At 41.1% G+C, this 23,621-nt stretch overlaps 1 protein-coding gene across 17 annotated transcripts in view; it reads right to left on the bottom strand.

Annotated features, from left to right (window-relative positions):
• Window positions 1–3,570: 3,570 nt before the first annotated feature.
• LOC126419898 (protein bric-a-brac 1-like) overlaps window positions 3,571–23,621 on the bottom strand; it is a 459,260-nt gene continuing 439,209 nt past the window's right edge. For all 17 annotated transcript variants that reach the window (XM_050087166.1, XM_050087172.1, XM_050087164.1 and 14 more), the window contains 5 exons: window positions 17,999–18,156; window positions 7,752–8,126; window positions 7,567–7,635; window positions 5,408–5,489; window positions 3,571–5,264 (listed from right to left, as the gene is read on the bottom strand). In XM_050087166.1, the coding sequence (XP_049943123.1) occupies window positions 5,071–5,264; window positions 5,408–5,489; window positions 7,567–7,635; window positions 7,752–8,126; window positions 17,999–18,156 (878 nt within the window). In that variant the 3' untranslated portion in view covers window positions 3,571–5,070. The remainder of the gene's footprint in view (window positions 5,265–5,407; window positions 5,490–7,566; window positions 7,636–7,751; window positions 8,127–17,998; window positions 18,157–23,621) is intronic.

The following is a 23,621-nucleotide window of genomic DNA, read 5'->3' as shown; positions in this document are numbered from 1 at the left end:
AGCATCAGGATGCATTCGCTGTGATTCCAAATAATTACATCCATTTTCAATACCTATACTATGGCCATTTGTTTGTTTAAAGCAATCTTTAGAAAGACTGTGGAACCTTGGAAAGCCTAAAACCGCACAATTTGTGGCCAATTACGGCTTAAAATATTATCTGTACTGGCCTTTTTAGAGAGAGAGAGAGAGAGAGAGAGAGAATTACTCCAGTTCAATTCGAATGCTCGTCCTTAACGTTCGTAAATCATTAGCCTATCCACTCAGCTACTAAAACAGATCCAAACACATGTCGTCATAATAATTCTAGCAAAGTGGAGTTTTTATAATTCAATTATTTCTACATGCTCAATGATTTTTCAAAAGAAATGATATGAGTTAAAACACAATGAATGCTGACATAGGCTGTATCATAACTATTATATTTCTTCTATTTGACCACGTAAACACCGGGCGAAGTACCACAGCCCACTAGAGTTGCGAACACTGGCATTTCAGAATTTGTGCATGAGCGATGCTCTGTTCTTGGATTCTAAATTATTCGGACACAATCTTTTTACCTTTCATTGTACATAACATCTATGTGAGGATACTGATATTTGTAAGTGGCAAGCTTAAAACATTTTGATGAAATAATGTCGTCATCTACAACCACCAATAAACTCAACAGTCACTGTCTTATTAAAAAATAAAAATTCACTTGACTGACAATATCTTAGGTTGCTAATCACTGAGCAAGTTCTTTGAAGAAATTTTAAAATGCCAACCAATAAAGAAATGTCAAGAGCTGTTGCCAGTATCTTGTCATGCACATGAACTATTACCGTATTAGCTGCCTTCTGCCAAGTCTGTAACACCTCATTTACAGCAGTGACAACCTTGGCAAGTAATATTGGTGTCCATTGCATAATTTACGTGTAGCACACTTTGCACTGTGCTCTACATTGTTAGGCACTCTTTTTCCAGCTGCTGCCAACGCAATATACGAGGGGGGACCCAAAAGTAACCGGAATCTTAATGACGCACATAGTTTACTTGTAGTAGCAGGTTGTGGCGCCAGATGGTTGTAGTAGGAGCTCTGCTGAGTCATTCTGCCACGCGGCGTCACCCAACAGTGAGAAGTGTGGTTTCTTTGGCAGTTATCTGAGTGTGCGTACAGTACAGACGTGACACGAGGAAATGGCTAGTTCTTACGAACAATGTGCGGCAGTGAAGTTTTGCTTCTTGCTCAGCAAGAACGCAGCAGAAACTGTTGTGATGATTGAGACAGCTGTGCTCTTAGTAAAATGCAAGTGTACGAGTGGTTTTCTTGGTTCAAAAAGGGAGAAATGAAGGTAGAAAATCAGCGCTGTTCTGGTCGACCTTCAACTGCTCGAAGCGAAGACAACATTGACAAAATTCGTGATCCCATCAGTGAAGATCGACACAGGACAATCAACCAACTCGAGAACTTGTCTGGGTTGTCCTGGAGCTCAATTCAGCGCATCTTGACCATCGATTTGGAAATGCGAAGAGTGGCAGCAAAATTTGTGCCGAAGCTTCTTACCGGAGATCAAAGGGATCGTCGAGTTCAAGCCTGTCTCAAAATGAAGGACGCGTTCAAAGAAGATACAGTTTTTCAGCAAAATCATTACAGGTGATGAGTCATGGTGCTATGGGTACGATCCAGAAAGTAAACAACAGTCATCACAATGGAAGTTACCGGGCTCACCTCGACCAAAAAAAGCTCGACAAGTGAAATCGGACATGAAAACTATGTTGATCTGTTTTTTTTTTTTTTTTTTTTTTTATTTTTTTTTTTTTTTTTTTTACATCAAAGGGATTGTACACACAATCTGTCCCTGAAAACCAGACAGTAAACCAACAATTCTATTTGGAGCTTATGAAACGGCTTCGCAGAAGTTTGTCGCAAAAACGTCCGGCTTTGTGGGCTTCTAGCGTGTGGTTCCTGCATCACAACAACGCTCCCGCGCACACGGCTCTCAGCGTTCGCCAGTTTTTGGCCTCAACGAAGACAACTACCTTGACCCACGCACCCTGTTTGCCAGATTTAGCACCCTCTGACTTCTTCCTATTCCCGAGGATGAAGAGAGACTTGAGAGGGAAGCGTTTTGCGGATGTGGAAGACGTAAAATGCAATGTCATGAAAGTGCTAGCAGGTATCAAAGAGGAAGAATTTAAAAGGTGCTTCAAACACTGGAAGGAACGTTTGGACAAGTGTATTAATGTTAATGGAGAGTACTTCAAAGGAGATTAAGGTTGTATTTGAAAACAATAGAGTATATGCTTTCTAGAAAGAAATTCCGGTTATTTTTGGGTCCCCCTTCGTATAGCTCGTGCCAAAATAGCAATGCAAGCATGTGATGCATCCACAATAGCTACCCACAACTATACTACAATTTCTGCAGATGCACTACAAGCCATTTGCTTTCCTGACGATTTCAATTTATGGTCATGGTCAAAGACAAGTTTCTCTTGGAAGCATTTCATCTCCTAATGCTGAAGACATCCTTAAAGGCTGAAAAGGGTTTTTTTAGTTTATTTCTGAAGCTCAGCACACATTAGCCCACAGCCTGATGCTCATAGGGCTAACCTGGTCAAGGATGTAAACCATCAGCTGTGAAAGCCTGTATCGTATGACGCCAGTTGCGCTGCTGCCATATGAAGCTTTCAGCCACACACCAATATCATGACTCCACCTATCCAGGCACTCCTCTTGCCAAGGCCTTCTGACGTGTGTTTACAGATCTCTAGTATTTTTGCTACTCAAATGGTTTTCACTTCAGAGCAAAGTCCACCTCATAATGGAGTTAATGTCAAAATGCCACTGCTTGCAAACCAAGCACCTGTGTATCACTGCAGTTGGGCTGCATCAGCCATTTTTAATGCACTTTAGCAGTCTCAGGGCAAAATAACAAAGTTTTATTACTCTGACATGAGAAGTTCCACCACTGGGTTCAAGTAACACTGCAAAAATGATCGGCAACAGCTATCACCATGTGTCAGATCATCGCTCACCGGAGCACAATTCACTGCTGTGGGCTGCTTTCCATTAAGTGAGGTAGGAATGGTCGTTTCCCCTCGCACTGTTCCTTGGTGTGATCTACGCCTTTCTTTGTTATACTCTCAGCTTGTGCCACATCAAAGTGGCTGCACTATAGCCATTTTCAAACATCACAAAATCTCTCTCTCTCTCTCTCTCTCTCTCTCTCTCTCTCACACACACACACACACACACACACACACACACACACACACACACACACACACACACACACACACACACACACACACGCGCACGCGCTCTCTCTCTCTCTCTCTCTCTCTCTCTCTCTACTGCATGACTTCACTTTCTAATCAGATTTCCTCAGAACTTTCAAATGAAGAAATGGAAGGGCTTCTCTCAACTAAACTATCAAACTTCACTTATCTGTTTTATTCTCCTACTTCTCTTCTAAATATTGCATCCATTCTTTTCAATATTTACATTTATAATGTCCTAAAATAATGATCATTCTAAAAAGGTTAATATGGATTTTAATCTCCTCCTGATGTGGAAACACAGTTGCATCATGTTCAGATTTTATTTTTCATTATTTCTACAAAAACATCAAACTCAAATGTAACAACTACACACTTATAACTAATAATATGGAGGGGAAAATGTCTACTTTGGACAATGCATACTGATCAGTCTGATGAACAAGGTATTCTTTGGGTACATCATTTTTAACATAATAAACTGCCTTACAAATAATGGATGTTCATAAAAAAGAAATTTTTAATACAGACAACATATATAACATATCATATTGTTCTTCATGACACAATCCAACTACTACGGCAAATTGTGTGCAATCCAATACTGCAATATTTATTTCGGGTTCCTACATCCTAGTTTTGAAAGTGGGGGGGGTGAGAAAAACATACCTCCAGATTGCTGCAATGTAGTGGATGACGAGTTACAGGAAAGAAAATTAACCAGCACATCCAAGTAATAAGCTGCTTTATCTGTACAGGAAGATCAGAATCACTTCTTTCCCATTTTATGTAACATTCTGCCCAAAATTTCAAGAATAGGAACATTCGAATGAATATTACAAATTTACATCCTTACAGGTAACCAGTTGTAGCATAGAATTCTACACAGCATGAAACACACATTCATTGAGCACCAAACTTCATTTAAATAATGATGTTTGATGCAAGGCACCACAAAATATGGCTACACCATACTGCCATCATCTGACAACACTTTTTAAACAATCAAGGCAAGTGATTCAACATATTTGAAGACATTTAGGCTCACTAGAAGACAGTTCTGTTGACAACATTTCAGAAGACTTTGCTAATGAATGTATTGCCACTGTGTGCCTAAACCACTGGTGTCATCACTTTTGGGCAAGGACAGAATGTAATATTGCTAGAAGCAAACTGTAAAACATTTTGTATCCAATGTATCTAACCTTGTGCAAAATATAAATCATCAATTATAGCTAACCTGCCGATACAAAAAAATAATCTTTTTTAATAGCTCTGTAGTTCACAGTTACTATAAACCAGAATACATCAGCATTACTTTCAGTTTTCAAGATGTTAAATGTGACTAATTATGAACATCAGATCTTGAACATCAGATTTAAAGTTGTGTAATTTACCAATACGTCACAATGAGAACACAAGTTCTGAATGAATGAAATATGTAACCAACATATAGCACGTAATGAGACTATGAGTCTTAAATGAATGAAATATGTACTGTTTCTGTGTAGTCACAGACTATCAAATCAATCCAGTATATGGTTTAAATAAATATAATTAGAAGTATAAAATGCTACCTCATTTCACATAGTTCAGAGACCAGATTATTTTTATGGATGGCCCCAGAACTTCTGCACTATACCCTTCTCTGTGCGTACTTTCTTACACATCAATTATTAAAAAATGTACCTGTCAAAACTATGTTTTCCACCTTCACAGTCTTTCTGAATTAAAGGGAAAAAACCCAAGTCACATAACAATATCACGATTCAGTGGAGCATTAGGAACTGTCAGGATGACGCAGCAGGCCTAATCTTCACCCGGTGCATCACGAGAGTTGACATCATCTCCTCCTGGACTACTGCCAAATGGAGAATCACTTGTGGCTTCTGCAATGTTCTCAGATTTAGCTCCACAGCTGTTGCTCCCCGGCTCAAAAGGATAGTCTTGCATTTCTTGCACATTCGATAGTTCAGTTGCACTAAAATTTTCCGTCTCAATATCTGAAAAAAGGAAGAACAAATTGTTTTTGTTTCATGCGGTACCGAAGAGTTGAGAGGAGATAAAGCCTTAGTGAAGAGAAGATAAACCATGGATATAAGAGTGTCACTGACAGTAATTAAAGACACACCCCACTTCATCTTACCAGGTTTCTGCTCAGTCACAGGTTCAGTCACTGTCTCTGCTCCTCCACCATCATCTTTGGCTTCAGTAGGTGGTGTAAATTTCTAGAAAAGAAAAATTGTTTATCTATGTAGCTATTCACAATAAGTAATACTAACTATTTAACAGTATTATTTGACTGATTTGGAAAAACCAATCCTTTGTAATTCTACAGTCTTGCCAGTGCATACATAAAGTGCAATATTTGCAAGTCTTAGACTAGAATCAACATTTCTGTTCAAACAAGATAGGTTAAAGGGAAGGGAGAGACGGAAGGGGAGAGGTACGGCATAGTAAAGCTCACGCAAAAATGAAGTAGATGGGTAGAAAAAATGGAAAACATTGTCTGCACACAGCATCCCCTTATTTCAGTTATCGCCTTTTTCCTTTCAGACTAATTTCAAGTTTTGTTACCATAAAGAAACCACAATTATGCCAAAATGAGAGCAATTTGTCTTCCCCACACTCACTTCCCAATCATTATCTACTCCTTCCTGGATTCATCTTTTCTTTCTTGTTCTTACATTTACACTTCCCTCTAGGATCACAATATCCCCATCCCCTTTCTTCCTGCCTGTCTAGTGAAGTGTGCTGAAGTGTGCATACTTTACTACATATGTATTGAGTAAGTATTTCCATTTTGGAATTTCAGTTACTTATACATGCCACTTTTAAAGTATAAAAAATATGCTAACAATCTATCCCAGGTAACAGCTTACTACAACTGTGGTTCCTTTTTACGAGGGCCGTTCAGAAAGTAACCTCCGGTTGATTTAAAAAAATACACACAGTTAAATAAAAATATTTTAATATATACATCTTACAACTACATCTTTGCACTATTTTTCTACATACGTCTCCATAGCGATTGAGGCACTTATCGTATCTCTTCACAAGCTTTGAAATTCCTTCTGCATAAAAATCACCCGCTTGTGCCTGGAGCCAGCCTGTGACCGCATCTTTGAGCTCTTCGTCGTCATCAAACCGCTGTGACCCGAGCCATTTCTTCAAATGCATGAAGAGGTGATAATCACTTGGCGCCAGGTCTGGGCTGTAAGGTGGATGGTTGATAACGTCCCACTTGAAGGACTCAAGAAGGGCCGTTGTTCTGCGAGCAGAGTGAGGTCGGGCGTTATCGTGCAAAGAAACGATACCGGAAGTCAGCGTACCACGGCGTTTGTTCTGTATAGCCCGTCATAACTTTTTTATTGTTTCACAGTACACGTCTTGATTAATGGTCGTACCACGTTCCATGAATTTAACCAACAACACCCCTTTGGCATCCCAAAACACCGTTGCCATCAGTTTTCTGGCAGAAAAATCTTGCGAGGCTTTTCTTGGTTTGGTAGGCGAATTTGAATGTGCCCACATCTTTGATTGTTCTTTTGTCTCAGGGTTCACGTACTTAATCCAGGTTTCGTCACTGGTCACGATTCTGTTTAACAATGGTTCTCCTTCGTCCTCATAACGTGACAGAAAGTCTAATGCAGAGGCCATTCTTTGAGTTTTGTGGTGGTCGGTAAGAATTTTGGGCACCCATCGTGCACAGAACTTACGGTAACCCAATCTTGCTGTCACTATCTCGTACAAGAGAGTCTTAGAAATCTGTGGAAAACCAGTAGACAGCTCCAACATTGAGAAACGTCGATTTTCACGAACTTTTGCATCAACTGTCTGAACGAGTTCGTCAGTCACCAATGATGGTCTACCACTCCTCTCTTCATTATGAACGTTTTCTCGTCCACTTTTAAATAAACGTACCCATTCACGGACAACTCCTTCACTCATAACTCTTGGTCCATAAACGGCACAAAGCTCACGATGAATAGCTGCTGCAGAATATCCTTTGGCTGTAAAAAACCTTATGACAGCACGCACTTCACATTTGGCGGGGTTTTCTATTGCAGCACACATTTCAAACTGCTACAAAAACTAAACTAGCGCAGGTACGACGTTCACTCGACCACGGCTTGATGCAGATTGACCTGTTGAGTGCGTGAACGCACAGATGGCGTCGCTACTCCCCCCACAACCCGCACTGCGACCAATCGGAGGTTACTTTCTGAACCGCCCTCGTATTATCAAGCAACAGTTTAGGGCTACATGTGTGTGACAAATTACATTGCAAAAACTGTTACTTACTTTTTCAACAAATTCTTCATCCATCGAATCATTACTCAAGTCAATATCAATTGGCTCAATTTTCACTTCCTAAACAAGAGTAATAGTAACAATCAGTTGAAGATACAGAATCGAACACAATAGTTTCATCATTAGACATGAATAACAAGTGGAATTTAATATTTCCTCTAAAGCAACAAACTCACTGGTAGCGGTTCAGATCTCCGTTGCTTTCGTGGAGGGGCAGCTTCAGACATTGGCTGTTCGTGCCTGTAACCTGAGGTGGATGGTATGGAGTTAGGAGGGTTGCGAGCTGGGAGCTGCTGAGGCTGCTGCTGTCTCTGAACTCTTCCCAAGGATGATTGTCCTACAGATGAGGTGGAGGATGGGAGAGAGACATGTCGTTGGGGCTGGGGTTGTGGATGTGGCTGAGAATGGCTCTGTAACTGCTGATGGCGTTGCTGATGTTGATGCTGCTGTTGATGCTGCTGTTGATGCTGCTGCTGCTGTAACTGCTGGTGCTGTTGCTGTTGCTGCTGCTGGTGGTGGTGCTGCTGCTGCTGCTGTTGAATGTGCTGTGGCTGTAACATAGGAGAGTAAACTTAATTATAATCTTGGTTCCAGCCCCGAGCTATCTAGAATAATTTGTTTTCTTTACAAATGTTATCAATTGCATTAACCCTTGCAATAATGTATTTTCAATAATGTATACTACTGGGGGAGGGAGTGGGTGTGCTTTTTGCCTACAACAAAAGATTAAAAATACAAATTTCTTTAATTGTTTTGACTTTCATGAACACATTCTTTACAGAGTCACTGTCTTGAACACAAATTTGGTATTTTTCATTTATTTAATCATTTAACTTTCTTTAGTCTTATTATCTTGAGCAATATCACCTCTAAATTGGTAGTGAAAGTCATTATAGAAGTACTACAGTTTACTATGATTCAAAAGTATTACAAATATTTTAGGTAATATAGAAATAGTTCACGTAACACTTTCTGAGAGAAATTATCAACCTTTTTTTCTGGAATATACTTCACACCTGGAAAATGCTGTCTAACAGTTTTATTGCTGTGTTTACAACTGTTACAGATAGCTGCTTTATCACTTTGTTGGAGTTTTTTTCTTTTTGACTTGCTTTCACTTATACACAAATGACCAGCTTTAACTCTATGAGCTTCCTTTGTGCCAAAGTTCCACTTAATTTTCCATCCGTGAACACCATCCGTGGCTGACATCACAAACTTTTGCAGTCCTACAGCATTGTTGCCTTTTCTTCAAAGTGTGGTTTCATGAGTTGTTGTCTTAGTTCTTGAAGGGAAAGCCATTGTCTATTAGGTTTTTCCTTACTCCAATCCAGGAAGTTGAGTGGAAGCAATGTATAACAATATGCCACTGCTATGGTCACAAGGGTAAAGAAAATAATGCAGTGGCCACCTTCTGGCTGTGTCAATGCAGTCTTTGGTCTCATTATAATATAAATTCATGACTGTCTTCTTCTTATTGTCAATTGCAATGTCAACGTTGAGATGATAGCAACAGAAGCTTCTTTTGGGTTCTTCACAGGGGATATAAGAAACAACTGTGATTGGAAATGTCCCACACTAGAATCATTGAATGCAAATTTACTAGAATATAGTTCTATTCTTGAGATAGGCTTCAGTTCTTGATGCGTATGTTTCGTATCAGCTTGTGATGTTCCAAAGAGTGTTAGCTTCTGATTTCTTGGTAGATCTTTGGCCAAATCAACTGAAGTGTAATATCTGTCTGTGGTGACACTGCTCCCTGAAGTACGTGAAGAAACAACCAGGCATTTCATTTCACCACAGCTGCATCTGAATTGTTCCATGCCATCATTTTTCTTCCCTGCATATGACCCATGCTGATAGATATATGCTCACCAGGTATGCTAAGTATTCCATACCTCCCAGATTTTTCCTTCATGAATATGTATTAATGCTTTCACTGCTGTGGACGTGTATACACATCCTGCTCTGCCTTTCCACAGATGCTATGGACATGTGTCTACATGTGCCACTTTTTTTTTCCCTATAGAGCCATTGACATCTGTATGCTTTCTGAATCACCAACCTCTCACTACTGCAGACAAGGAAGTTCCAGAACTCTGAGACTAAAAACATTTTGAGTGCTTATCATACAACATATGTGCTTTGTGTGCTATCATTTGCAAAAAAAAAAAAAACCTCATTTCACTATCTTGAACTGTTTACTGGTATGACCACACAATTCTCAATTCACAGGGACAGAAATGGGCATGTCATGCAAAACCGCCCGTCAGATATAAAAATCAGTAACTCGAGAACAAAATGAGATATCGTTGTGCGCACAATTTTAAATAAAATTTCGAGACCTTATTTACATTTCATATATTGCGAAGTGCGAGATAAAATCAACCATATACGAAGTTTGTGCAATGTGATTTTGCTTCTGCAAATTCTTTAAAATAGAGTGCAATGTTTTACTTTACTTGATGCAGCACAGTAACTATGACGAACAGCGAAAAGAACCCAGTCCTTGATCAAGCAGACACATCAAGACAGCTGAAAAATTTTATTTTTGCAAATCTTGCTAATAGGTTTATTCAAATCAGTAGTAAGCATTTCACAGCATTCAGACCATCATCTATCAGCACAAGCATTAGCATTTGGCAAGCAGTACAGCAATAATGAAGCCCCACTCAGCATGAAATTTAAATAGCTCGTGTGTAGCAGCTGAAGGGTTAAGGGGGCACCTCCCATGGAACATTTCATCAGTAACAGAGTGCATCCCAGCAAAATATCTTGGCAGTAATTCAATCATCTTATCAAATACTTCTCATATTGCAGCAAACTTGTCATATTACCTGTCCTTATTTCCCACTCTTTCTCCACATTTTGAGCTACCCACAGTATAATGAGACATGGTTTCGATGTATGAACTTTTCCAGTGATTGTAATGGATTTGTCACTAACCTCAACATCTGGGTCATGATCAGTTCCACCAGGTCGCCAGAGATCATCTTCAGTCAGTCTATAGTCCACCACTGTCCATATCCTCGCACACAAGAGATTCCTCTCCAGATTCAATCACCACTTCATCAGTATCATCAAATTCACTTCATCTATCATCAAATTCAATTTCAGAATCTGTAGACTATTCTAAAATCTGTACTATCTCTCTCTCTCAGTAAGAGAACATCAGTACATTTTCAATCACAGTTGTATCTTAACACTGGACAAAATTCCACTTAATAAGAAAGAACAAACAAACAACCAGAAACTGAAGAGAAAGGGAACATTGAGACCAACATTGCCATCTGCATAGAGAAATTTGATGTCCAGGTGTTCTACATTTCTGCAGTGCTATTACTTACGGAATAAGACATTTGTTGTCCAAAGCCACATCAACTATGGGGGGAGGTTTGACACTTTATGACTGCTTTCATTATACTTAAATCTTCAGATTATCTTTGAGTGGAAAAACATAAAATAACTGTAGAATCTGGTAGAAGAATTCATTACAAACAATAAATATTTTTCTCAGAATTTTAAATTATAAAATGCACTACTAAATTACAATGTTTATGAAAGGTGGATACAAAACAATGCACCCCTCCTTGGTACTGCAAGGGTTAAAAGAGAAATTCACTCAAGAAAACAGTAAGATCATGAAAGAGAATTGCTAACCAGTGCTTACTTTCACTAAGGGAAATGTCAGTACTGCCGACAGACACCTATAAATGTACTTACACTATCCTTATTTTCAAACCTAATAGTTCTTTCCATGGGAAGAAGATAGGGATATCATACAGAAGGCTGGAAATAGATAGGTAATTCAAGAGTCCCCAGGATGGCAGGCAACCTCCTGTTGTGTCCTTTTTAACTTTTCCCAAATAATGCCTCTCTCCTCCGTGAGGAAGGAAGAATTTGGCTCCTGAAGGCAAATGTAAAATCACACATTGAAATATATCTAACGAAGCTAGTATGGCCCAGGAACAATAAAACAGTAGAAAAAAGATGCAGATAAGTAATTTATAGAATGAGGGCATCAAAAGTATGCAGTACTGCCAGAAATGTTATCATAGAAAGAAAGTAAACAAACTGTCAGGGAATAATTATTTAGCCCACCTATTTCCCTTAGCTGTGGGCGAACAACACTACATACAATAACTTCTTACAAATATGATTAGTTGCTGCATAATCCATTACCTCTGTAGTATCGTTCAATGGTGAAACTCATTAAGCAGACTTAATTACTACTAGGGTACTGCAACATTCATATTTTGCAATAAATGTGAGTTGCCTCAAAATGAAAATGCAAAATTACCTAATAAATGCTATTTCATAGTGAATACTACCCAGATTAAGCTTTATTTTCTACACAAATATTTAAAATTTGATCAACTTTTGTTTACTGGTATTGCACATCATCTAACGAAGCCAAATTTGGAAAGATAAGTCGTAAGAAGCATGAGAACGTGTTCGCAAAATAAAAAGCGAACTCACACAAAAACGTATGAGTGCATTGATGCTATTGCTGCACCAATTGTGGGTGGCTGAAGGGTCATGTCTGTGTAAAACACATGCTGCGTAATGCTAAGTACTTAGTAATGGGACCTAGCATCCTACAGAAACACGAAAAAAAGAAAAAAAAATTTTGCCTGCTGGCTTTCAAAAGTTGGTAAATGTGGACACTTTAATGTGGCAGTTTCAGGTGATGCATTTTTAGAGCTGTAACTGCATCGAATACCAATAGCGATCAGGTCGTTAAATTATCTCGTTTATGACACTGCCCACCTCAGTAATTGTGCGGTAGCCACTATCAAATGCTTCTTGTTGTGCACTCCAATGTTTTCCTCTTCATTTTCAAGTAAGTAAGGAGATTCACCATAGTGCATCACAGAGTTGGATTACAAACTTCACAACACCAGAAGGAATTGGGTATCCCATCACCATGTGACAATTCTGCATTTGCAGAAACAAGAAACACGGATGGACGTTTGCTGTCCAATCAGCAACAAAATCTGTGTTGCCAAAATCATTGAGACAAGCTTATCAAATCTGTCATCATATCTATATAACCAAAATATGTAAAAGAAAACGGGATGTTGATGAGAAAACTGAAGTGTTAGGAATAATCCAGAAATACAGTGAAACCCCACTTTCACAGTTTTCAAGGGATTTAAAAAAATAGTGTAAAATGTCAACTCTGGGAAATAACATTTTAAGCTGTACAGGATACTCCCTAGCATTTTCGCACTTTATGTATGATACATGTACACAACAAGCATCAAAAGACTTGGCAAGGACTTGGTAGATAATAACGCTCTTCCTTCTTTCACCTTCCCACAACCTCATGATGCTGCACCTGTTGGCAAGCTAGGCCCTACACACTCCACCAGATAATGTTCCTCTCTGACGGCCCTCCCCCCCTCTTACACTACTATCCGTTCCCCTTCCCACCTCCAGACTGCTGCTTCCATTCATGTGATGCCGCATTCTGGCCCGAGCTGCCGGAGTTGATGGTCATGTGTGAGTAAAGTGTGCTTGCTTGTGTGTATGAATGGTGTGTTTCCCCTTGGCTGATGAAGGCTGAGGCCAAAAGCTTTTTTCAGTGTCTTAATTGTGCCTGTCTGTGATTTAATGTCTCTCCTTTATGGTAAGGAGAATCTATGTTTTCCTACACTGTTGATATTCCCACCTGGAGTTTCCATTTTTTGATACATGCAGGACATAAGATATGTCAGAGACAAATGTGCCAGTAATATTTTAATAATGGCACCAATGGATGGTCTTCTGGATCCAAAAATTTTCTAAGTGGCTGTTCCTCAAAATGTTAAGTTTTGAATGACAACCAAATACTCCGTTATTTAATAAATTCATGGCACATGCACTTTTTAACTGAAGTCATACAGCATGATAGGAAATTTACTTTGAAAGTAATGCTTCTCAACCCCCTCATTCGCAATATTTTCCTGTCATCTGTTATAAAAGTAAACAGTTGTGATGCCACACACACCAAAAAGCAGTTTTTGTTACTAAGTGTTTTTGAAGCTGTTGGCACATTTTGCTATCAGCAGACACTTGGCACACTGTCTTGTTGCTGTAAACGCTACATTTTCTTTGCAGCTAAAACTGTGTTTTGGTTTTATTCTCTTGTTTATTGCTGCAGTATTATCCTACAGCAGCAGGCTTAAGTGAAATTTTTTCTTAGATCAGTAAAAATTACAAAAATTTAACTCTAAACCAAAACTGAAAAATTCCTGGAATTCTAAAAAATTTCCAGGTTCTTTCCAGATTATCCAGTTCTGTTGGGGCATATATACCCCGTTTATCTCCAGAAATAATTGTGGGATAATCCTAAAACTTTGAACTAATAACTTACCAATACAAGGTCTTATAAAATTACATTTTCCTATTACTTTCCAATAGATGTTATGGGCAAAGGTGGTGATTTTCATTACTAAAAAAACACCAAAAATGGCTGTTTTTGTCCCATATTTGCAAAAAAGTGTTGTCCATAAATTCTTTTACACTGTTTTCATTACAAAGACTATGTTCTAGACCACCTAAAAACCATTTGATTTTGCAAAGCGAGCATACAATGCTCTATAAAAATGACAAGGTGGAGGTGCATTGAAAATGCAGATATATTCCACCAGTACATTTATCATGTTCTGCAATTGCTTAGTACTACCTGGGGAAGGCCCTATCTGAAGTCTTGATTACAAGGAAGAGAGATAATGTACAAATAAATTGATAATCTTCAAAATGGTTAAATAATGAGCAAATGTTTAATGAGCACAATAATGATTTTTAAAAAAAGAACAATATAGTATATACGTATGTTTCATGAAATTGTATGTGCACACATTTCCAAGTTGCAAAAATACAAGTTACATTTTAAAGATGTTGTTTATAGCCATTTAAAAATAGAACCTCCATTTTTTTTAGCAGCAATGACGCGCCATTTTCTAGAAAGCATGGTGTCAGTAGGAGTAGCTTCCGCTTGCTGCTTGATATAAAGCAATGCCACATCTAGCGCTGCCAAACATTCAGTGTGAGTGGTCAATGGTAGTTTCTTCAGGCAATTCCACATTGCCACTGTCTTCAGTGGGTTCACTAACCATTTTAACAACTGCAAGTATCGGCCACTTCTAACTGTTAATCACTGTTAATCCAATCTGAAACATCACTCGCATTCACTTTTTCACATCCAGCAAGCTTTTTCATCAGTCCTGCCAACAATAGGTCATCTTCGTCTGTGCTGAAGGTATCCATTTCATTCTGTAAAATCTGGTCCAAGACTTTTTTAGTGTGTCCGCCTTTATTTCAGGCCATGCATCAGCTATACAACAAACCACATCTTTTATCATAGTTTTTTTCTCCCCCCAGGTATTTGTTGATGGTCCCTTCAACTTTTGTTTGCAGAAGCATCTGATCCGAATGACGACAATGCAGTTTTTTCAAGCACTATAAATCGACAGACTGTATTAAACTCTTCATGTTCAGAGATAAAAATAAGCAAATACTGTCCCATCATCATTCTTCATCATGAAGTTCTGAACCAACATTGTCAAGTGTTAAGGTTGCTTTGGAAGGCGAGAACTTTCTTTAGGTATCTTTGGGTCTCTTTAACAGAATCTTCAAAAACCACTTCTTAAAAATTATTTGTGTCTATCTAAGTAGATTCTTGGTGTACATGTGTAACAGGCAGTGACAAAGCAGCGGTATTTCTTGAAGCTCTAGACTCAGCTGACTCCCATATTACCATAGCTTCAGTTTATGGTCTCCGCTTGCATTCAATGCAGCAAGAACTATTGATCTCTCTTTACATGTTTTTGTAGCCCAGAGCATTTTATAATTTAGCCTGGTTTCATCACATTTATACAGTTGATCAGGAGGCAGAATTTTACCTTGTATAATTTTTCCTAATTCCTCTCAAAATTGTGTAATAGTCAGAAAATCCATAGAAAAGTTTTCACCACGAATTTCAAGCTGCTTTATGCCGTATCAGTTCTTCCATCAATCGAATCATCCTAAATTGCAGTAAAATTATTGTCACCTTCCTTTTACTCATCTCTAAAAAATACAGCTTTTTCTTGTAGGGTACTGAAATTGGATCTCCTTTGTGGTCTTTCTTGTTGTACTCAACAGTGAGTGTTCATAGGAGACAGGAGTGCCCCAGGGAAGTGCGATAGGGGTACTGCTAATTTTCTATATACTTAAATAATCTGGCAGACAGGGTGGGCAGCAATCCGTGGCTGTTCGCTGATGCTGCTGTGGTGTACAGGAAGATGTCGAAGATAAGCAACTGTAGGTTGATACAAGATGACCTAGACAAAATTTTTAGTTGGTGTGATCAAAGGCAGCTGGCTCTTAAAAGTAGAAAAATGCAATTTAATGCGGATGAGTAGTAAAAACGAACACATAATGTTTGGACAGAGCATTAGTAGTGTTCTGCTTGACACAATCATGTCATTTAAATATCTGGGCATAATGTTGCAAAGCGATATGAAATGGAATGAGCATGTGAGGACTCTGATCTGGAAGGCTGACTTTGGTTTACTGAGAGAATTTTAGGAAAGTGTGATTCATCTGTAAAGGATACCACATATAGGATGGTAGTGCGATCTGTTCTCGAATATTGCTGAATTGTTGGGATCCACACCAGGTCGGATTGAAAGAAGACACCGAAGCAATTCAGAGGCAAGCTGCTAGATTTGTTATCAGTAGGTTCGATCAGCATGTATGTGCTAATGGACATGCTTTGGGAGCAGAAGTGGGAATACCTGGAGGAAAAAATGGTTCAAATGGCTCTGAACACTTTGGGACTTAACATCTGAGGTCATCAGTCCCTAGACTCAGAACTACTTAAACCTAACTAACCTAAGGACATCACAAACATCCGTGCCCGAGACAGGATTCGAACCTGCGACCGTAGCAGTCGTGCGGTTCCGGACTGAAGCACCCAGAACCGCTCGGCCACCACGGCCGGCCCCTGGAGGAAAGAAGACATTCATTTCAAAGTACACTACTGATAAAAGTTTAGAGAACTGACGTTTAAAGCCGACTGTAGGATGAACCTACTGCCACCAACAACCTACTGCCACCAACATACATTCCACGTAGGGACCATGAAAATAAAATACAAGAAATTGGGGCTCATACAGAGGCAAATACACAGTAGTTTTTCCCTTGCTCTAAATGCAAGTGTGACAGAAAAGGGAATGACTAGTTGTACAGGGTACCCTCCGTCATGCAGTGGCAGTCCCTTCCCAAGCATAGTGCTGCAGATGAGCAAGACAGTGAGCAATTCGACATGCTTCCTGGTGTGGCTGAAGACTGTGAGGCATCCATTGGGCACACACTTCACGCATATGCAATCGTTCCTTCATGATGGTGTGAACACTTCCGACCCTCAATACAACCGTGGTGTTTATGACTTTCACTGTCACTTGGCAGTCCTGGATAATGAGTGCATCCACCAGTCATTGGTGATCAATGTGGTGCTCTAGACCGTGCGTCATCAGCTAACAATTGTCCTTCCCTGAAGTGCTTGTGCTACGCCTTGACCATTGCAAGGGACATGCAGTGCTTGCAGTACACTTGTGACATTCGTCTATAAATGTCCAATCCCCTACTCCTTCAGCTGTCAAAAAACCGAACAACACCTCTTTGCTCTTCTTTTGACATCTCCGTGTCACTGTTTGCAATGCAATTGGCAGCCTTGGACGATTGATGCATGCTGCAGCTAGCTCTGTATAATCATGTGACATGCACCTGTGCCCTCTAGCAACGGGCTGTGAACTTCCACGCTCTGGTTGGAACCACACCTCATTACACACACCAGGATATTACCCTCCTGTACCCCGTTTGCACATTCCAGACTCAGCTCGTTTCTTTTTTCAATGCCCTTTATACAACAATGGTCAGCCAATGTTGTTAAATGTGTACTGTATTTTAATGACCACTGCTGCAGAGTAAGGCACAACATTAGGGATAACAGTAAGCACGGTACGCTCTATACCCAAGAAGGAAGGAAGGGCGCGTGTGTACACACAAGAGAGAGAGAGAGAGAGAGAGAGAGAGAGAGAGAGAGAGAGAGAGAGAGAGAGAGAGAGAGCGCAAATAGGAAAGAAGGAAAATTGAGTTTAACGTCTCATCGTCATTGAAGTCATTAGAGACAGAGATAAACTCTTAATTGTGTCATCAAGAATGGGGAAGGAAATTGCCAGTGTCCTTTCAAAGGAACTGTCCAAGCATTTGCCTGGAGCGATTTGGGGAAATCACGGAAAACTTCAATCTGGACGGCCGGGCTTGGGTTTGAAGCGTCGTCGTCCTTAATGCGAGTCCAGTGTGCTAACCACTGCACTACTTCACTCAGTACAACAATGGAATCACAGTATAAATATTAATGATTAGGTGCGTAACATGCATTGTAAATTACCCTTATAGGCTGCTGCTGTGGAGAACCCATCATTCTGCGCTTCCGCATGCGCCTCTCAGTTATGGGAGACGGCACTTGCTCATCCAGAAAATCCTCAATAGTTGCGGGCATTGAATCTTCATCTTGTGAGGATGGAGTGGAGGCAGGTCCTGCTAATCCTGTGCAACATATCACATACGATATATCATAACAGTCAAACTATGAGACACATTATTTAATTTTCATTTTTATTTCCTCCAAATATAAAGGATTCATGAATATGGATATGCATGAATCACAGGGAAACTTAAAATTATTTTTTGGACACACCGATTACTGTAAATAGGTTCTGTCGGGAACTAGATATAATGAACCATTCATTACATTTACTTGCACTAAAAGCATATGCTTCTATCATAACATTGCCTTTTTCCCGGTAGGGATTTGGAAACTGGACAGCTAAAAACAGTTTTGCATCGCCCATATATATTCTTTTGACTATGGGAAACCACTTCATATAGTCACTTAGTACAAGCAATAGAAGTAAACCTGCATTCTCAGCACAGCTCAGTAGAAGGCACTGTATCTCTAATTACAAATTAAACAACATGGCTTGCGTATGTTATTCTTCCTGTCAACAAGCTTGACAGGTCATTTGCTAAATAGGTCACATGTGCCTTGTCACTTTACGACGAGAAGGGTTGTCACCATGTGAAGTTGGCTGCTCAGTTGATGTAACTTCACCATCATGAGACACACAGCACTGAACTGCATCATATTGTTCGCTTACAGTCAACACAATCATGTGATGACTTACCTACAAATTACCCAAGTCGAATGAAACAGAAATATAAGCTGAATTTTTGGACAGCTGGGAAGGCTGTGACAATCCACACAGAACAAAATGGTTTCCACTAAATCAACTTTGCCTCTATGCATCAGTTCAACCACCACAAACTTGTTCTGGGACTTAAGTTTCTTTTTGTTCTCTTTCATAGATTGAGGAGGGCAGGGCCCAGAGAGCTGGTTTCTGCAAGATACAGAACAAACAGAGCGGGTGACCTTGGGGTGCACAGACTGTGTGTCGTGGCCAAATTGTTGTATCAGGCCTTCAGCCTGAGAGGTGTAGGGGGAAGAATGTTTGTTTGGTTTGTTTTGTTTTGTTTTGTGGCACAAAAACAACTAGGATCATATGCACCCATGTCAGAACCATAGAACAGGAAGACAGAAAAGGAATTAAAAACGACTACAACATTAAGCCCAATCGACGGAACAGGGACTTTGGGAAAGGTCCATAAAATATACCATAGAGAAACGGTGATCCAGAACTAAAAATTAAATTGTCTTTGTCGTACAGCCTCATTTCCTATCAGACCTACGTGACCAGAAATCCACATAAATGTCACAGTGGCTCCATGAAGAGTGAGAAAGTGACAAGCTTTCCTGGACCCGTTGCACTAAGTGATGGACAGTGTGCAGCACACAAAGGCTCTGAAGAGCACAGAGTGTCGGAGCAGGTAATGTAACTGAAAAGCCTGTGTATTCAGATGCACTGCATGGACTGATACAGGGCGAATAGTTCCGCAGTAAATACTCCGGAAACCAATACTGGAAAAATACGGCAGAATGACAAGTGTTCTATGGGCAGGTCCTGCAGACAGACTCTCAACCAGGCTAGTGTAAAAGATGCCTGTCACCAAACGGATGCCACGATGGTGGATGCTACTGAGGCGGTGTAAAAGGGACAGACGTGCAGATGCGTAAACAAAACACCCATAGTCTAGTTTCAAACGGACATGGGGCCTGTACAAATGGAGGAGGGTGGTCCGATCTGCTCCTCGTGAACTACTACTGAGGACACGTAGAACATCGAGGAAGCCAGCGACCAGGTAAGACATGTGGGAGTAGCAGAAAGTTTTCTATCGAGCATAAGCCCCAGAAATTTTTTAGTTTAAACCAATGTAAGAGCAACAGGCCCAAGATGTAAAGATGGTGGAAAGAACCAGTTGTGCTGCCAGAAATTCGGTTTTGTCAGTGGAAAAGCAAAAGCCATTGTCAATGCTCCACGAGTAAAGAGGATGGAGACAATGCTTGAGACCCTGCTCAAGGAGACAAGTCCGTGGTGAACCGCAATACATGGCAAAATCATCAACGAAAAGGGAGCCAGAGATGCTTGGCTGGAGACAGGCCATAACAGGGATAATAGTGAAGAGGAGGACGACAGTAGGGATGGAAGCTTCAGGCACGCCATTTTCCTGGATAAAGGTGTCCAACATGGCAGAACCCCCACATACCTTGGAAAATCTTGTCTTTTAAAAATTCCTGAAGGAAACAGGGCATGTAGTCACAGAACCCCCACATGTACAGAGAAAAAGAGGATACCAATCCTGAAGCAGGAGTCTTAGCGTTTTTCCAAATTGAAAAACACAGCCATTATCTAGTATTTCTGCAGAAAACCATTGATAATACAGGTTGACAAAGTGACAAGATGGCCAACTGCAGAGTGGCACGCTCGAAATACACAGTGTGTAGTAGTTAGTAAATTATGAGACTTCAGCCACCATACCAGACGGGCATCAATCATACGTTCCATCACCTTGCAAACACAGCTGGTGAGAGAAATGGGGCGGTAGCTAGAAGGAAGGCGTTTTTTCTTAACGGGCTTAGGTACAGGTATGACAGCGACTTCACGCCAGCATTTGGAAAACGTACCCTCTGCTCAGATGCGATTGTATGTATGAAGAAGCAAGTGTTTGCCTGCAGGAGAAAGGTTCTGCAACATCTGAATGCGATCATCATTGGGCATTGGGGCGGGGCATTGAGATAGCAAAGGCAGCATTGTAGCACTCGCGATTGTGAGAAGAGATGGGTATTGCCTGAGCCCTCTCCACTCCTTTCCAATGGAGGAAGGCAGGGTGATACGGAGTGGAGCTCGAAATCTATGCAAAATAGTGGCACAAAGTGTTGGAGATAGCAATAGGGTCCAGTAAGAAATTATCTGCTACGGTCAAGGCCAGAAATTGGGGTATAGACCTTGGTCCCAGAAAGGTGTAGGAGGTGGCCCACACAAAGTGGGAATGGAACTGTTAAATAGTTAAGGAAATCCAGCTAGCTTTACTGCTATCCCGAATAACGCGATGACACTGTGCACGCATTTATTTATAAAGAACGCAGTTTGCCATTGTACAATAACTGTTGAAAAATGCGGAGTGTCTCCACATGCAAATTGCATCGCTGCACGCCTCTGTCTATCAAGGGAACTGGACACGGCGCGGTAAAGAGGAAGTGGGAGGAATGGAACTTTCTGCGGTGGTAAGGATAATGTTTGTACGATATTCTACCTGGTCATCACAACGAGGGACATGTGGTTTGTTGAAGGCTGCCAGGGAGGAGTAAGGCCTCCAGCCAGCCTTGGAAAGCAGCCATTTGTGTGCACATAGGTAAGGTAGGATAGGGTAGGGTAGGGTAGGAGTCAGCAAAGGGATAGCACATGGGAAATGGTCACCAGCAGACCACTCAAGACGATGGACAAGCTGGACAGTGTAGGAGGAGAGGTCCAAATGGGAATACGTGAGCGATGGGTGTGAAAGGAACTTGGGTGCTCCTGTGTTAAGGGAGACGAGATTAAGTTGACTGGCGTCAGCCAGATTCTGGGAGAGCCTTATGGAGGATGGTGCACACAGAAGTCACCAAGCAGCAGAAAGGGGTTAGGGAGTTGCCCAATAAGGTGGAGGAAGTCTGCCCTGGTGACACCAAATGACTGAGGGATGTAAACAGTACAAACTGAAAAGGTGAAATGAGGAAGGAAAATGCAGACTCTGACTGCAAGAGCTTGGAAAGGGATAGTCAGATTGTTTGACTATGAACATCATCCCAGATGAGCAGCATGACTCCCCACAAGATGAATGCCATCCTTCGGGGAAGGGGGGGGGGATCAAAGCGAAATGTACAGAAATGTGAGAGCTCCAGGCGGTCGTGAGGATGCAAGTTTGTTTGCTGCTATTTCAAAAGCAGCTGTAAGTCCTCACTCTTGGATCTATGGTCGTGAATGTTCCATTGGAGGAGAATCATTATGGGCATAAGGAAGGACGGAAAAATGAATGGGTGTTACCTCGAAGCTGCAGAGTGTGGTGGTGCACACCAGCAACACAGAGGTCAGTCAGATGAGGATATCATGCAGTGACACCATTGAAGGGGATCTCAGAGCCGCCAAAGAAGAAGAACATTTACATTTGTTTGATATTTTTGAGCCTTTCTGGTTGGCGGACGACAGCTCAGATGTTTGTTGGCTGGAGGCGGGGGGATTGTAATAAGTCCTTGCGAGAGCATTCCTTCTGTCCTTTCTGGTTTGCCGGTTGTGTAGCGGGTGACTTCGCCCTGTGAGGTGAAGGTTTGGTGGCTTGTTGCAGAGCTGGAGGATGAGACAGGGATGCTACCGCGACAATGGGCAATTTTACAACCATGGTACAAAATTTGAGGTAGCATGCCTGTGGGGGCCACGTCCTTCACGAAGATGAGTCCTGTACGTGCCAGATCATTGAACACAAGATTTCTGACTAGCCAAAAATTTGCAAGCGACCGGGTAAGGCAATTTTTCTTTCACCCGGATAGCCCGCTCATCGAGATTCACGGGACAATCTCAGGAGGAAGCAGTTGTTGTGCTTGAGAATCAGAAGCCGTGTGCAAAAGCAAAGTGCCACTTCGTGAGCGAGAGCACGATTTCATGGGTCAATTGCATCAACACCTATCTGAACAATAATGGGATTTACTGCAGCATACTTGTTGAGCCGGGGCTGGGATTTGTATGTTACCCAGTCACCCATCACGCATCAGACATGTGGGCCGGCCTCGGAGAGGAAGAAGATCAAGAGGAACTTCAAATACCATAGCGGAGGAAGGTTAATAGAAAGGGAACAAGGAAAGAAGGAAACGAATGAATATCAGTGTTGGGATTGTTCTCATGTCAGCTACCGAAAATGTGGAACACATTCCCAAAAACATCCCAGACATTTTCCCCAAGGGAGGGGAAAAAGAGTAACAAGAGGACAGACACACAGTGTAGCAGAGGAAAGATGCTGCAAAGGTTGGGGCCCCACGGTAACCAAGCAGCAACCCACCAAAGAGTGAAGGGTGCCCTTGGCCCAACACCAAAGAAGGGGGACACTTCTTTGGCCTGTGAAAGAGAGCAGTAACCACTGGGGAGAGCATGGCAACCACAGGGGAGGGGGAGAGGAGAGCAGGATGAGACTGATTTGAGGAAAAGGGGGAAAGGACATAACAGAGGCAAATGGAGAAGTCATCCACACAGGGTGGAGTCGGACAAATTTTTGACAAGCCTCAGCGTAACCGACACGATCCAGCGACATATACTCTTAGTTATTACTCTTCTTTTTTTTGTAAGCTGGGCAATTTGGTGAGTGTGGAGAGTGACAGTCGTGACAATTTACAAGAACAGGTGGTGGAACACACGGGCTCCCTCATGGAGAGGGTGTCCAGTCAGCACACAGACGGTCTGCCATCCATCGGGAAGATGTGCCTGAAATGCAAGCACCGAAAGCACTTCATGGGTGGCGGGACATATGGCTTCACTTCAGACTGTTAACACACAACCTTGATGATCTCTGGTAGGGTTATCTCTCTCTAA

Source organism: Schistocerca serialis, chromosome 9 (genome assembly GCF_023864345.2).
Source record: "Schistocerca serialis cubense isolate TAMUIC-IGC-003099 chromosome 9, iqSchSeri2.2, whole genome shotgun sequence".
NCBI classification, from domain to species: domain Eukaryota; kingdom Metazoa; phylum Arthropoda; class Insecta; order Orthoptera; family Acrididae; genus Schistocerca; species Schistocerca serialis.
This window is presented reverse-complemented; position numbering and strand designations above follow the sequence as displayed.